We start from the raw sequence: 14,014 nt of genomic DNA, 5'->3' as shown, positions 1-14,014 counted from the left end.
TTGCATTTGCATATACTGGTGTTCGCGGGTTAGAGACAACCACATTGTACAGTAGATAGACCCGCAGAGCTTGTGGCATTGTATGATCATCTCGACTCAGGCTTTGCTGCCCTGATAGTTGTTCTCATTCACCATCGCCTTCCAGTAAGCGGAAATCCCCAACGCTTCGTCAATCTTAAATACCGACAAGGTCAGCAGTTCAGTATATAGCCGCCACCGCGGATAAGGAGGGCTCAACGTGGGCGCTTAGCGAAGATCAAGGATGCCTGTCTGCGAACATCAACTGGTGTCCCGATCGCAGGCTGTGCTGATGTCGGCGGCTCTACAGCCCAAAGGCTTGAGTGTAACGTATTGAATGTAGTAAGGTGTGCCTGCATGAGTGGCTGCAGCTGGAGAGGTACGAGTACTTTATGTCGTGTAGCCCTGCGTTCTTGTCATGCGGCCGTTCTCGAGACCGCTTTCCAGGTTCCCCACCATAACCAACCACTTTTAGGCACGGCCATTTGGACGTCAGACAAAGCTACGAGGAGTAGGCAGCGAGTTGATTGTACTGGACTGGACAATAAGACAGGCTTGTCATATACAAGAGCGTGGAATCAGCAGCGGGATTGGAGGGGTTTGTGACGGACTGCGCAGGACCCTCGATCACTGGTCTACGAGATATACCCACCGCATCAGACATGCGTAGGTTTGCTTGATTGGAGTCAAGATCTGCAGTGGACAACGAAGTAGAACACACGGCCGTGCTGGTCGAAAGCAGGAGCAGTACGGACGTACATTGCCACCCTCTTCTGAGCGCAGGCAGCGAAAGTACATGCTTCCAGCAATCCGACCAGCGCTGTCGAGGCAGCTCTCCGCCACCGAGATGCAGATCCCTATGATATCGAGCCCGCTCAAGCAGACCAACGAGATCGACTGGACAATCCCGCTGAAACAGCACATCCGCACCGCCTACGCCGACGACCCCGAACGCTACAATGACGAGTGCAACGCGCTCAACCGGTTACGGCAGGACATGCGAGGGGCAGGCAAGGACAGCGCAGCGGGGAGGGACCTGCTGTACAGATACTATGGGCAACTAGAGCTGCTGGACCTGCGGTTCCCTGTGGACGAGAACCACATCAAGATTTCATTCACATGGTTCGATGCGTTCACGCACAAGCCCACGAGCCAGTACAGCTTGGCGTATGAGAAGGCGAGCATCATCTTCAACATCTCGGCGGTATTGTCGTGTCATGCGGCGAACCAGAACAGGCACGAGGATGTGGGGTTGAAGACGGCATACCATTCTTTCCAGGCGAGCGCGGGCATGTTCACGTATATCAATGAGAACTTTCTGCATGCGCCATCGACGGACCTGAGTCGGGAGACGGTGAAGACGCTCATCAGCGTGATGCTGGCGCAAGGGCAGGAGGTGTTCATCGAGAAGCAGATCGTGGATGCGAAAAAGCCTGGTCTGCTGGCCAAGCTGTCTGCGCAGGCGGCTTACTTGTACGCTCAGGCCGTGGAAGGCGTCCAGGAGAACGTTGGAAAGGCGGTCTTTGAGCGGGTATGGCTGCTGGTAACACAGATCAAGCAGCACCACCTCGCGAGTTTGGCGCAGTACTACCAGGCCATTGCGGACTACGAAGCCAACAGCTATGGTCAGGCTATCGCACGGTTGCAGGCTGGGCAGAGCGCCAACAAAGAGGCAAACAAGATCGCGAATGCCATGCCGGGGACCATGCCTTCGAATAGCAATCTGGGCTCGGAGACTGGCATCATTCTCTCGGAGATGGTGAGCAAGCAGAAGTCGGCGATCGCGGACAAGCTGGCGGAGTTCGTGCGGGACAACGACATGATCTACCATCAGACTGTGCCCGCGGAGACGAACCTGCCAAGCATACCGAAGCTGCCAGCTGCCAAAGCGATACCCGTTAGTGAGCTCTATCAGGGCCAGGACATTCAGAGGATTATCGGTCCTGATATCTTTCAGCGGATCGTGCCCATGAGTGTGACCGAGAGTGCCAGTCTATACGATGAAGAGAAAGCGAAGCTCATCCGAGCAGAAGCAGAGCGCTGCGAAACTGCGGACGACGAACTAGCGACGTCGCTAGACTACCTAAAACTACCCGGTAGCCTGAACATACTCAAAGGTGGCCTCGATCAAGAAACCATGGGTGTAGATGACGAGTTCAGAAACTGGTGTGCAGAGCTGGCAGGTCACAGCCCGTTCAACCCTACATTCGACCAACTTCGGGACGACAAGACTGGTATCACAAAGACACTGGACGACAGTCTCAAACAGCTCGACATGGAGGCGAGTGTTTGCGAGAAGATGCGAAGCAAGTACGGCAGCGACTGGACACAACAGCCCTCGTCTCGATTAACGAACACACTACGCACCGATGCGAAGAGCTACAAGTCTGCGGTCGAGGAGGCGAGCACGAGCGACGCACAGCTATACTCCTCCTTCCGGCAGTACGAAGGCGACTTTGACGAAATGCGGTCTGCGGGTGAGACAGACGAGGCGGATGTGTTATATCAGCGGGCTCTTATCAAAGCCGGTGCCGGAAAGAAGAGTTCTGCTGTGCAGAGTCCTGGCGCAGGTGGTCATGAGGAAGGCAACCTGCTGGACGACGACTTTGCGGATCAAAATCAGCTTAGCGTCGCTGAACAGATACAGCAGGTTGAAGAGCTGATACGGAAGTTGCAGCTGGTGAAGAGGGAGAGGACGCAGGTGCTGAAGGATCTGAAGGAGAAGGTAGGCTAACATTCGTTTGTCCTCACGTTTATTGCCACCTACTGACAGCAACAGATACACAACGACGACATCAGCAACGTCCTCATCCTCAACAAGAAGGCCATCACCAACCAAGAAGCCCAGCTTTTCAAGTCAGAGCTCGAAAAGTTCCGACCACACCAGAATCGCATTCTCCAAGCCAACCACAAGCAGTCAGCCCTTATGAAGGAACTGACCAGGACTTACTCCGACTTACTCCAGGACAAGCGAGTGAGCAGAGAGCAGAACAAGTACGAGGCTTTCTCGCGGCAACGCAACATTGTCTTGACCAAGTATCGCAAAATCTACAACGCCTACACAGACCTGCAGACCGGCCTGCAACGCGCCCAGCAGTTCTACGACGAGATGAAGGACACTGTGGACAGCTTGAAACGCAACGTCGACTCCTTTGTCGAGAATCGCAGAAGCGAAGGCGGCCAGCTCCTCAACACCATCGAAGCCTCGAAAGGCAGCGGAGCAGACCGCGAGCAAGCAAGGTTAAAAGAGCTCATGGAGCGCATGAGCGTCAGCCCGGGCACACATCACTCGCAATCTCCCGTCCCTACACCAACACCCTCCGATCCTCGACGTCCGCCACCTCTGCAATACATGAACAACCAACAACCTGGGATGAGCGGCGGCTACAATCCCGCTCGCAGCCCGCCCATCACACCCGGCTATCAACCCAACGGCTCGCAAAGCCAACAACCTTCTTACCCCTCCTTCCAACCTCAACCCCAACAACAACAGCAGTCACAAAATGGTTACAACCGCCGCGAATCCTACCACCAACCCTACCACCCCCAACAACAACAACAACAATCCTACAACCCCGCCTCCCCGCCCGCACACCAACAATACTTCTCCCCTCCCCCTTCATCAATGTACCAATCCCAGCAGACGCCTTCCACCACGACCTACGGCCACTCCCAGCAAAGCGGAGGCTACGGACAGTCGATGCCGCCTGGCTGGCAACCGCCTCCGCCACCGCCTGGGCCGCCGCCGGGGGGACAGGATTACAGCGCGTTGCAAGCGGGGGTGTATCCGAGTGGGCCCGGGGGGTATGCTAGTGATCCGAGGAGGGGTGGGCAGGGGCAGCAGGGACAGCAGCAGCAACAGGATCCGTGGGCGGGGCTGGGGGGGTGGAAGTGAGGTCGTTTTGGTTTTGCTTTGGCATTGCGGGAGGACGGACAAGGATGAGTCTAGGATTTGTACGCAGTCAATGATGTATGTAGCGCACGTACACAGTTGTAGAAAGCTGGCATCTCTTCTGGAGCGTTATGCAAGGACATTCTTCTCAACGTTACAATTTCTTACATAAGTACCAGCTGGCGTCCTTCAACTCAATTACTCCCTTCTGCGTCCCCCAACAGCCGTCACTGGCGCCAGTCTCTCGCCAGACATTGGCCGCATGAAATGGTACAACGGCCAGTCTGTGTCATGGCGACCTATGAGGTCTTGGGGAAGCTTTTCGGCGTCCATGGTAGCGGTCGGCGAGATCGTGTCGTCCCAGATACGGAGCATACGCTCTCTGCGAAGCTCTGGTGTAAGCTGTTCATTGAAGTACGGCTTCCGCGAGCTGCTTCAATCACCGACAGTCTTATCCGCATCCTCAGCTTCCGCCGCTGTCTGCTCTTGCGGCTTCGTTTCGGCATTGGCTGTCTCCGTCACCTCCGTGGACGTGACCTTCACCTCCCCAGTGTCTTCACTCGGTCCATCTCCTTGCGCTGCCTCGATGATGGTCTGCTCGCCCTCTGGCTCAGCTTCGGTCTCTGTTTGCTGCTTCATCTCCACGTCCTCTGCTGCCTTCTCCTCCTGCTGCTCGGGCTTGATGGTCTCCTGCCTGAGTATGCTGACCTGAGGCTCCTGCATCGCTGGCTCAACCTGCCGATGCGGGTCAATTGGCGTGTCCATCTCCGCTTCCCCATCTCCTTCTACTTCATCCACCATGTCCTTCAGCGCCGTCATCTGGCGGTCCAGACTCGGCTTCTCCGGGGTTGGCGCGCGCACAGCGGCACCATCTTCACCCGGTGCTTCACCTCGAGGTCCGGCGCCTTCCGTCTCGTCCTCCTCAGCCTCCTCTTTGATGACCGCGCCCGGATCGCGCGAAAAGTCGCTTTTGGTGTGCCGATGTCTCTTAGTCGTCTCACCACTTCCGAAGGACTCTTCCGAAGTGCTTTTCCTTGGACTACCACTCGCCGCAATAGACCCATCCTGGTCCCTCCTTAGCACACTAGGTGCCTGCACATCTTCTTTGCCATCCCCAGCTGCCGGCTCCAACCCTTCCGCCTCCGCAGGAATTGTGTAATTCTCCGCCTCGATAATACCATACTCATCACAAACCGTCTTGAAGAAAACATACAAGCCCGTCCTCCCCTCAACCCGCCAGAACATCTCCCGATGCTGAAACCACGCGTGCGCGTATATGCGGTACACTCTCCGGAAAATGTTCTTGATCTCCTTCATCTGCGCCGCAAGTACCTTGTCACTCCCTATCCCCGCTCCGTTCCCAGAACCCAAGCCCAGCCGCGACGGAAACATCTTCGACGACGTAAGCGTGTTTGCGGCCCAGTCCAGCGTATGGCAGCAGTAATCGATCGCGGCGCAGCTCTTCGGCGGCTCGTGCACGGCGCAGAGGTACTGCCACTCGGAGGCGCGCATTTCGGAGCAGGTGGTGGCGCTACATGGCGGATCGTCTTGGAAGAGGGAGACAATGATGGCGTTGGTTTTTTGGACCAGAAAGCGGCCGAGTTCGTAGAGCCAGATTTCGCGGGAGGTGTATGGGGGTGGATGGGAGAGTTGGCGGGCGAGGGTCGCGGTGAGTGGGGTTATAGTGTTGGTAGAGGGCGGGTGGGTGTGGGTGTAGTAGAGAGACTTGAGGTGTTCGGTCAACTGGAAGGCGGAGTCGATCTGTGTGTCTCATTAGCGCTGTTCGACTTAAGGTGGGACCTAGGGGGCGTACATCTTGAAGCTCGACGAGCGGAGGACCCTCTGCCATGTCCTCCGCTTTCGTACCCGGTCGAATTCGTCTTGAAGCGGCATTGTTCAGACTGTCGCTAGGCAGCTTGTTGTGGTCTTCGTAGGGCGTTACACCTGGCGATGTAGGACCTATCTGGTCTTCGGCGATGGGGGGTGGGGAGGGTAGTCGCGGGGAGGAGCCTGGCGAGGGAGCGGCCATGTTGGCATGTGGAGGATTGGTGACAGGCGGCCCCAGGATGCTGGCAGTAAGGTTGATCAACATTGGCAATGGCAATGTTTGTTAGCTTGCACGCGGCGTGAAGCCAAAGGCAGAAGGAGCTGCGGATTAGCTAGTGGTCCCTGCGGCGGGAATAGCCGATTTACATGTGAAAATCGACTTCTTCAACCACTTCTCCGGTCTTGACACCACGTCTCTGCCAGCCTAATATCACCAGTAGCATGGAAAACGACGATGATGGACCACCGATGCTGGTCGCTGCCGGCGGTAGCACAGATCCAGCCGAGAGCGATCTGATGGCTGAGATGGAAGATGTAAAGATTGCCAAAGTACCCATCACCATTATTACAGGTACGCTTTACTCTTCTTCCAAGCCATATTGTATACCACAAGTCTCACCCTCAACTTCTTTCTCTCTTGTACTGGGCTGTCATTCAAATTCTTAGAACCGCTCTGCAAGCGACACTGAGACTTCCCTTGCCATCTGAATTCAATCATATTTCGTCTTATCCCATCAAGCTAATACTGTTTCATTGCCAATTTCCAGGCTACCTAGGTGCTGGTAAAACAACTCTCCTCAACTATATCCTCACCGCCCGCCACGGCAAGAAGATCGCCGTCATACTCAACGAATTCGGCAACACCTCCTCCCTTGAGGCTCGCCCAGCACCGGCCCCAATCACCGTCTCTGGCTCATCCGGAACCACAGCAACCGAGTGGCTAAATCTCGCCAACGGCTGCATCTGCTGCACTGTCAAGGACGCCGGCGTCAATGCTCTGGAAAGTTTGATGGCTTCGCGTGGCGAGAACTTCGATTACATTTTACTGGAAACCACTGGACTGGCGGATCCGGGGAACTTGGCGCCGTTGTTCTGGGTGGATGAGGGGCTGGGGAGTAGCGTGTACCTGGACGGTGTGGTTACCGTTGTTGATGCGGCCAACTTGGAACGGTCGTTGGCTGAGCCGATTGGAGATGAGAGAGTAGATGGACATGCTGACGGGGATGGGCATGGAAGTCCGCTGCTCACGGTGGCACACCTCCAAATATCGCATGCGGATGTGGTTGTGCTTAACAAAGCAGATCTTGTGACGCCGGAAGGGCTGGCGGCAGTGGAGGCAAGAGTGCGATCGATCAACGCTCTTGCTCGAATCAAGGTCACCCATCACAGCCAAATCTCGGAGCTGGAGGGTCTAGTCCTGGATCTACATGCTTACGACAATGTGAGCAAGGAGAATCTAGCCTTCGCCAGCAAAGGCCACAGCCATCTCGACCCGGCGATCGTGACTGTCACGCTGGAATTCCCGGTGCTCAGCGAGACTGGGCTAAAGAAGCTGGACGCTTGGTTAAGAAAGGTGCTCTGGGAGGGCCAGCTACTTGGATCCGGAGAGGAGAGTGAGTGGGAGATCCATCGACTGAAAGGGCGAGTGGCTCTCAAAGGCGGTCGTGTCAAGATGCTACAGGGCGTGCGGGAGATCTTTGAGATGATCGATGCCGCTGATACCAGCTCTGCACCTTCTGATGAGGTTGAGGAAGCTGGAAGGATCGTGATCATTGGTCGCAATATCAGCGAAGATGGTCTGCCAGCGACGTTCCAGCGGAGTCTTAATGCCTTTCTCAGCGATTGAGAGATTTGCTTGTGCGATCACATGAAGACGCAATTTCTGTGTCGTCACGGCTCTTGGCGCCAGCCATAACCTTCTCCCTGTCTTGAAGCCTCAAACCTCAGCTCTGACGCCAACTTCTCGTCAAGTTCTTCAAGTCTTCCTCGAAACCTCAAGATGGCGGATTCGACGGACTCAGACACTGGTACGTGTGCTTCATGGTACTTGTGCTGTCCAATACTGACTTTGCAACCTAGGCCAGTCCAGTGATGCCACCCCGGGTGGAATCGCGAGCAGTCCGACACAAACCACCAGCAAAACCTGCCACCTCCTCCGTCTACCCGGCGAACTTCGAAACCGCATCTACGAGCTAGTCGACGAACCCCAGCCACAACTGGGTTCCAGCTTTTTCGTGGAGATCTCAGATTACAAGGCCTGTCATCGCTGGAAAGTGGAGCCGAAGCAACCCCCGCTAGCCTCTACCTGCAAGCAAATCAGACACGAAGTCCTCGCGATATTTCTGGGGTCAAAGATGTTCATGGTTGGCGCAAGCCCGATTGAACGGATGCGGCGGAATCCTCACCTCCCGCGCGCTTGTCTCTGGTACCTTCGTTGGGTCCAGGGATTATTCTGGGTCCCTGGTGTCTTCGTGCATAAGTATGTGGTCAGCGTAGGAGTCAGGGTATCGGAGGGAGGAAAGCTGGAATTGGTGGGACTTGAAGACAACGCTTCCCGCTACTGCAAATGCGTACTCGCGGACCGAATCAGAAAAGTGGAAGACGGCAAGGTTGGTTCACGAGACGATGCACCGGTAGTACGATTCTTCAAGTCGTGGGACGAAAACGAGGGCTTCGAATGTCACCGAAACTTTCGCGCAGAGAACGACCGAACATACATCCACTGGGAAGGGGGGCCACGGAAGGACTGCGAGACCGGTAGCCAGCACGTCTGCTATATGCACTTGCTGTAGCCAGATGGCTGTGCATGGAACGCAGCTTGAGGTCGAGGACGTGCAATGCTTTACAAGGGCCGACGACGTTGTTGTTGGGAGATGGATCCCTCGATGGAGGGTGCGAGGCACGCTGGGCCAAGAGGGCTGTCACTTCTTTGACCGCACCACAGGAGGTTTGGAACACACTATGGCTCTGAGAAACCCTTATGACAGCCTGTCAGGTATCACACTCTTTCCAATCGCCATATGAAACACTTTGATGTCCCACTTTATGAAGCCATTGTCGAATACAACTGGAATCCCCCTTGGCTGTCACATGAAAAATGCTCTTGCGTCATGACACTTGGCGTTACGCACTAACCCACGAACCGCTATAAACTCATTTCCGACCTCGAAGCCTTCACCATTTACCAACCACACCATCCCGAACCATAATGGAATCGATGGCCTCCGACAGACCGGAGAGTGGCAAGTTCACGCCTGCCATTACTATCACTACCGTGAGACTAACATGGTGACTCAGGGGTTCCGATACCTTGCGACAGCGTCGTGGAAGCAGTGGCCTCCGACATGCCTGAGACTAGTGAGTTTTCTCCAGCATTATTAGCTTAGATCGTAAGACTGACCAAATCACTTAGGCACAGCGGATCGGACTGAGACGACCACGGATACTACTTGCCACCTCCTGCGCCTACCTAGTGAGTTGCGGAATCGCATTTATCATATGGTCATTCCACCAGAAGACGCCAACAGCAATCTGTTGCGGTTTCAGTACAAAACCCTAAAGCCTAGACCGCTTCGCCGCACCACTCCGTGTCCGCCAGCGTTGGCCTCGACCTGCAAGCAGATTAGGAGTGAGCTTCTCTCAGAACGCTACGGACGACACACCTTCACACTTTGGGGACCGCACTCTGGACATGCTCTAGATCGTCTCGCTGGTCGGGCCAAATCATGGCTTCCGTATGTCCACAGCATTGAAGCAAGGATCATCATCAGAGTTGTTGGCACGTTCTGGGGTTACTTGTTCGTTAAAGGGCATTTGACGGACACCGGGGACATCCTGGCGACTTATCAACTACCCACTTCTTCCCCCGAGCCTACCCACTGCACATGCATCTTCGCACGAGCAGCCCGCGCAGTGAACGCCGGATCGGTCGGCTCGCCAGAAGACACTGCCCTAGTGAGATTCTTCAAAGCATTGCACTCGACGAGATAAGGCATGGACGTTCTGGACTCTGAGAAATGCGAGACCTGCGGCATGGTGATTCCCACCCCCGTATTGTGGTGCTAGCTCAGACCTGTGCGGACGCTATCTGCGTTCTGCGCTCATTGAGCAAGTGGTACACTGGCATTGGCATTGTTGTGCTCAGAAGCTCTCTCAAGCGCCTTCGAGAGTCGTGGGCACTGCCACATTCATTGTAGCCTTGTGGCACTCTTCACATAGAAGGATCAGGAACATGCGGTGCTTCTCCACAGCCTTTCAATTCGAATGCAACTTGCACTGCCTGTGTACTTCAAGTCTTCATCAACTTCAGCTCACGGCCACTCACACATTCTTTGCTTATGACGCCGATAATGGACACCACAGCACCCAAGCCCTCAGAGACCGGTGCTCACGCACCATCAACCCCAAAAACCATGCAGAAAGACCAACACGACAGCACAGACACCAGCTCCCAACCGCCCTCAACTGAAAAACCACCGCCCCTCCTCCGCCTCCCCAGCGAACCCCGCAACACAATCTACACCCACCTCCCCCTCACCCCAACCGCAACCACAACCACCTTCCTCCCCCTCCCCCTCCTAACCAGCCAACCAACCCCCTACGAAACCCGCCGCCTCCACCACCTCTTCCCAAACGCCCCCTTCCTCGCCGCCACCCGCACCCTCATCCGGCGTAAAGGCCTATCCCTCCACTTCAGCACCCGCCAATACAACCTCCAGCTTCACAAACCGCACATCCCGCACACATGGGAATGGTAATGCTGGATTGATCGGAAAGTCCTCTGGGATCTCCGGTGCATGAGGGCGGAGATGAAGTTCAGCGATATTCGAGATCGGGCGCTTGGGGAGAGGTTGTGGGTTACTGTTTGCGCGGGGGAGGATGGGAGGATGGTGGTGAGTGGGAAGACGGGGCGGTTTGAGGGTTACTGCAGATGCGTTCTCTATCGACGGGCGCGGGAGGTGGGAGCTGGTGTTGTTGGGCAGGTGGACGAAGCTCCGACTATGAGGTCCTTTAAATCGTTTTGGATGCGAGGGACGTTCTATCTGAAGCAAGCAATTGTCTGTGAGAGTTGCGGATGTGGGATTGTGGATATCTGGTTGGACTAAAAGAGGTGGAGACTCACATTCTCCTCTCCTCCATCTTGGATAACTTCATGCAGCCCTGTCCCGATGAAAAAGACAAACCACCCCCTTATCCCCACAAGCAACCAACCACTTCCCATCCGGACTCCACGCCATCTGACTCGTCGCGAAATGCTCATCCAGACCCCTCGCATTGCGACACAGTTTCGTCTTCGGCGTGACGGAGAAGTGTGCTTTGATGGGCGTAAAAGGGTCGGAGAGGGCGAATTTGCGCTCGGGGGCTGTCAGGGGGGTGGAGATGGATGTGGAGGAGAGTTTTGCTATCAAATCATTAGCTGGGAGGTGAGATTGGGTGAGAGGGGGATACTTACGGGTAGCGCCGCCACCGGTGCTCTTGCTGTCGCTCGCTACGCTTTCTGACCTCACGCTTCCAAGGCGATTGAGGTTCTCCGAACTGACATTCTGCTTCGCCTTCTTTCCGGCCCTGCCTCTCCCTTTCTTCTTCTCTTCCGCGGGGTCCCAACCTTCTTCCAGCTTTTGTAGGTCCCAGAACAAGAACGTCGAGTTCTGATTCCCCATCGACAAGATAGGTCGCATACCCGGTTGATGCAGCAGGCCGAAGCGGTGGTAGAAGCGGTCGGTGTACGGGATGCTGAAGCTCAGTAATCGCTGGAAGCCTCGCGAGCGAGGGGAGTGAGGGAAGGAAGATCGGGTGTATGTGGTTGGGCCAGGTATGGGCGGGTCAGCGGGAGGCGGTTCGTCGTGGTCGAAGCCATCGATCTTCCAGAGCAGAATCTCGTTCTCAGGTTTGGCATTCTGATCACGGCACGCACGCGAGAAGATCAGATCGCCGTAGAAGTGGAGGCAGTCGACGTAGTTGTGGTGGACTTCTGTGGACATGAAGTGAGGGTAGTAGATTACTGTGGGATTGGTATGTTGGTTGATCTCGTCCTCAGGCTTGTCGAGCTGATCTAGGTCCGGGACAGCCCAGAGACAGACTGCTGTGTCCAGACCACCTGATAGCAGCCATCGGCCATTGGGATGGAAATGGATGGACAGGGTGGGCTGTTTGTGGCCTTCGCCGCTGAACATTGCTACACATGGTTGTGACTCAAATTGCGGTCGAAGATCCCATAGGCGGATGGTGTAATCTTCGGATGCCGATGCCAATATGTTGGTCGAGAGCGGAGATATGGCGAGATCATTGATACCTTTGCCGTGTCCGGGCAGCGTCCGTAGCGGTTTGCCAGTCAGAGCATCGAGGATCTTGATCTGTTTAGGTGAGCTGCCAGCAAGGCATATCAATGGCCGCTGTGTAGTTGGGTCGATGGTCCACACCAGGCTGTTGTACGCTGCATTGGGCTTTCCACTTGTCAGCGCCGGGACGAAGGACTTCCGTGGGTATGTTCACATCACCGTCTTTGTACCATCCTAGAAGCTCATACGGCGGATCCGCATGCTCTTTGGTCCGAAAAATGAAGACCTACTACGGATGAGCGTCTGACATGATACCCAACCTACTACCGCACTTACATCCTTCTCACCCGTCACGGCAAAGATGTTCTCATCGCCTTCTGTTGCGTACGGGAAGAACTTCACGTCGAAGAGAGTCTGATCACCTGAGAACGGTTAGCTACCAGCAACAAGATCGTCGAGAAGGCAACGTGATGTTGACGTGATACCTTGGAATAACCGAGCACAGTCCGTGAGCGTTGGGAAGACGTCCTCAGTCGGCATCTTTAACCCAGGCGGTTCGGCTTGCCGAAAGACGCACTAGACTCCGGTTCGTGCGCCGACGACGTATGTTTGTGAATGACTTCCTACTGTGCGCATATGACAGTCCAGAACAGGAACTTAAGTCCTCGGTGCCTCTTCAATAGCCTGCGCTCGACGTTGTGTTCCTTTCGAACTGTCACAGGCAATGGCAAGCTATACCCGACCGTTGCGGTTCTGCCTTGTCGGAATCCAATCGTTTCGCGGTCTCGGATCTGTTCGGTAGACCCCGAGCACAGGTTCAGTGTTGTGTTCGGATATGCCTTCTCCCGAAAGGCGAAGATGCGCGTGTAGGGTCCAGCTTTGCAGCGTTGAACATGCGTTACGCAACCTCGGCTGCAATCGACGATGATGAGGTGCGAATGCGGCAGTTGGGTGGAGTGATGAGAACAAAATCCTTGACTTCTATCTTTGCCTGCTTGCTGTCGTGCAGCGGTACCAGCGGAATGGTCTTTGGTGGCTGATCACTGCATATGCGAGGTCGTTTCGAGGTTGCTGTAACGGCAGTTCAGTCTTGCGCGAGTCTGAAGGTGCTCTCGACGGAGCGTTCGAAGAAGTCTGCCTCGTCCGCGCACTTCACCAGGTGAAAAGTGTCAAGTGATTGGAGAAGGTGCAACTACTGCTTGCGGCAATACTTCCTCTGCTCAACGCAAACGCTTTCGTGGGTCAAGGTAAGTGGCGAATGAAGGGCCAGCGGAGTGTCGGGCAGGTGCAGAAGCGTCACATTAGTTTGCAGGTGTCCCTACCCAGCAGCACGTTTATTCCCGGTTCCCAGCTGCGCTTGTTGGGTGAAGGCTCGTCTCGTGATCCTTCTGCTGGCCGCCCATCGAGTGTCAGACGAGGGTACGGCGGCAGTGGACAGGCCGTGGTGTATGCCGTGATCCTGGCAGTCCAAGGCCTTGAGCTTCACACCGTAAAGGTAGAATTGGCGAGGCGGGTCTGCGCAGTATCGAGCTTATAGCGGTGGAAAGTCCTTTGCTTGCAGTTCCTGTCGACTCGCATTGAGTTGTGCATTGAGTTCGGTCTTGTTCGCAGCTTTAGTTTCGAGCAGTTGATTGGTTGAAACCGCGAGGGAGGCGTGGTTGAACAGAGCAGAGCCTCCTACTACGTCAAACGCCACCAGCAACCAACAGCACAAAGTGGACATACGCCATACCCACCGTTCAGTCAATTTGACGCAACTTGACTGGTGATCAGCGAAGACAAAGGCCAGAAGAGAAGTCGGTAACAGAGCGAGCCGAGCAACTGCCGCCACCGTCATTTTCCAATCCGCTTTGCCGCTAAACCTCATCTGTTCCCTCTTTGGACTTCACTCTACCTGTGGGCGCATCACCAAATACATACCACAACGACCTGAAACCCTTCGACCGTCCATCTGTGTTAATGTCGACTTCGCGGACGAGACCCAACGACACCCCAGTGG

The 14,014-nt window shown here is 55.3% G+C and overlaps 6 protein-coding genes across 6 annotated transcripts; 4 read left to right on the top strand and 2 right to left on the bottom strand.

Annotated features, from left to right (window-relative positions):
* Positions 1 to 865: 865 nt before the first annotated feature.
* Positions 866 to 3,913, top strand: BRO1 (bck1-like resistance to osmotic shock; the record flags this gene model as incomplete). Its single annotated transcript, XM_064805042.1, has 2 exons — positions 866 to 2,743; positions 2,798 to 3,913. 2 exons carry the CDS (start codon positions 866 to 868, stop codon positions 3,911 to 3,913), a joined length of 2,994 nt encoding a protein of 997 aa, XP_064656884.1.
* Positions 3,914 to 4,345: 432 nt separating this feature from the next.
* On the bottom strand, positions 4,346 to 5,939 carry LTR77_007805 (uncharacterized protein; the record flags this gene model as incomplete). Its single annotated transcript, XM_064805041.1, has 2 exons — positions 4,346 to 5,671; positions 5,724 to 5,939. 2 exons carry the CDS (start codon positions 5,937 to 5,939, stop codon positions 4,346 to 4,348), a joined length of 1,542 nt encoding a protein of 513 aa, XP_064656883.1.
* Positions 5,940 to 6,178: 239 nt separating this feature from the next.
* LTR77_007804 (uncharacterized protein) lies at positions 6,179 to 7,583 on the top strand (the record flags this gene model as incomplete). Its single annotated transcript, XM_064805040.1, has 2 exons — positions 6,179 to 6,308; positions 6,505 to 7,583. 2 exons carry the CDS (start codon positions 6,179 to 6,181, stop codon positions 7,581 to 7,583), a joined length of 1,209 nt encoding a protein of 402 aa, XP_064656882.1.
* Positions 7,584 to 7,736: 153 nt separating this feature from the next.
* LTR77_007803 (uncharacterized protein) lies at positions 7,737 to 8,529 on the top strand (the record flags this gene model as incomplete). Its single annotated transcript, XM_064805039.1, has 2 exons — positions 7,737 to 7,764; positions 7,817 to 8,529. 2 exons carry the CDS (start codon positions 7,737 to 7,739, stop codon positions 8,527 to 8,529), a joined length of 741 nt encoding a protein of 246 aa, XP_064656881.1.
* Positions 8,530 to 9,081: 552 nt separating this feature from the next.
* On the top strand, positions 9,082 to 9,727 carry LTR77_007802 (uncharacterized protein; the record flags this gene model as incomplete). Its single annotated transcript, XM_064805038.1, has 2 exons — positions 9,082 to 9,094; positions 9,150 to 9,727. The coding sequence occupies 2 exons, from the start codon at positions 9,082 to 9,084 to the stop codon at positions 9,725 to 9,727; spliced, it is 591 nt and encodes a 196-aa protein (XP_064656880.1).
* Positions 9,728 to 10,887: 1,160 nt separating this feature from the next.
* On the bottom strand, positions 10,888 to 12,555 carry LTR77_007801 (uncharacterized protein; the record flags this gene model as incomplete). The annotated part of the gene is made up of 5 exons (XM_064805037.1): positions 10,888 to 11,138; positions 11,190 to 12,170; positions 12,235 to 12,301; positions 12,352 to 12,437; positions 12,501 to 12,555. The coding sequence occupies 5 exons, from the start codon at positions 12,553 to 12,555 to the stop codon at positions 10,888 to 10,890; spliced, it is 1,440 nt and encodes a 479-aa protein (XP_064656879.1).
* Positions 12,556 to 14,014: the final 1,459 nt, after the last annotated feature.

This window comes from Saxophila tyrrhenica (genome assembly GCF_035928015.1).
Source record: "Saxophila tyrrhenica strain CCFEE 5935 chromosome Unknown scaffold_12, whole genome shotgun sequence".
In the NCBI taxonomy this organism is placed as follows: Eukaryota; Fungi; Ascomycota; class Dothideomycetes; order Mycosphaerellales; family Extremaceae; genus Saxophila; species Saxophila tyrrhenica.
The sequence above is the reverse complement of the archived record's forward strand: the minus strand, read 5'-3'. Positions and strand labels throughout refer to the sequence as shown.